The 646-nt window shown below is 54.6% G+C and overlaps 1 protein-coding gene across 11 annotated transcripts in view; it reads left to right on the forward strand.

The window, feature by feature from the left end:
- LOC116842782 (serine/threonine-protein kinase tricorner) overlaps positions 1-646 on the forward strand; it is a 193,077-nt gene that overhangs the window by 114,714 nt on the left and 77,717 nt on the right. Inside the window, exon 1 of one of the 11 annotated variants that reach the window (XM_032812468.1) lies at positions 473-498. The exons of the other annotated variants lie outside the window; for them this stretch is intronic. Within the exon in view, the coding sequence (XP_032668359.1) occupies positions 488-498 (11 nt within the window). The 5' untranslated portion in view covers positions 473-487. Of the gene's footprint in view, positions 1-472; positions 499-646 lie in introns of those variants that run through there. 11 annotated transcript variants of the gene reach the window in all.

Genomic DNA, 646 nt, shown 5'->3' on the forward strand with positions numbered 1-646 from the left:
TCCCCCTTCTCTCTCTCTCTCTCTCTCTCTCTCTCTCTCTCTCTCTCTCTCTCTCTTTCCTCGCTCTCCTCGCTCTTCCTCTTTCTCTCTCTCGGCTGCGGTGCGACACTTTGTTTGCGTCACATGCCGAGAGAAGCCACTACAATGAGAGGGAGCCGCGCGGGGACAACGGGGCGAAGAGGCAGGATGACTCAGGAGGGTTGAATGCACACGTGGAACGCTCCGTTGAGGCCACCGAGTATCCGGCACAGCTGATCGCGCGACGAGAGAGCATATATCGTGTGTCGGGCTGCTCCTGCGCGACGCGGCATGGTGCGCGAGACGACACGACACAACACGACGTCTCGAGGACGAGCATCGATTCTCCAGTCGAAACCCTTCGAGTCGTGTACGACGTTGCTATAAGCTGTCCCGAGCGAATGGGTCCGATGTTTTGGATATTGAGATGCGAGCCGGCGGTACATATAGATGTACCGTAATGTAACGTATGGAACGGAGGTGGGTCGCGCGAGAAATTCACCTCGGAGGTAAATTCAGCTTTATTTCGATGTGAAATCCATTCGAGGCGAGCCGGCGAACTTTGAATGTATATGTGATTTCGATACGACTCTCTCTCTCTCTCTCTCTCTCTCTCTCTCTCTCTCTC

The sequence above is a fragment of the Odontomachus brunneus genome, unplaced genomic scaffold (assembly GCF_010583005.1).
Source record: "Odontomachus brunneus isolate Ranch 3 - 2012 unplaced genomic scaffold, Obru_v1 Obru_scaffold_027, whole genome shotgun sequence".
Taxonomy (NCBI): Eukaryota; Metazoa; Arthropoda; class Insecta; order Hymenoptera; family Formicidae; genus Odontomachus; species Odontomachus brunneus.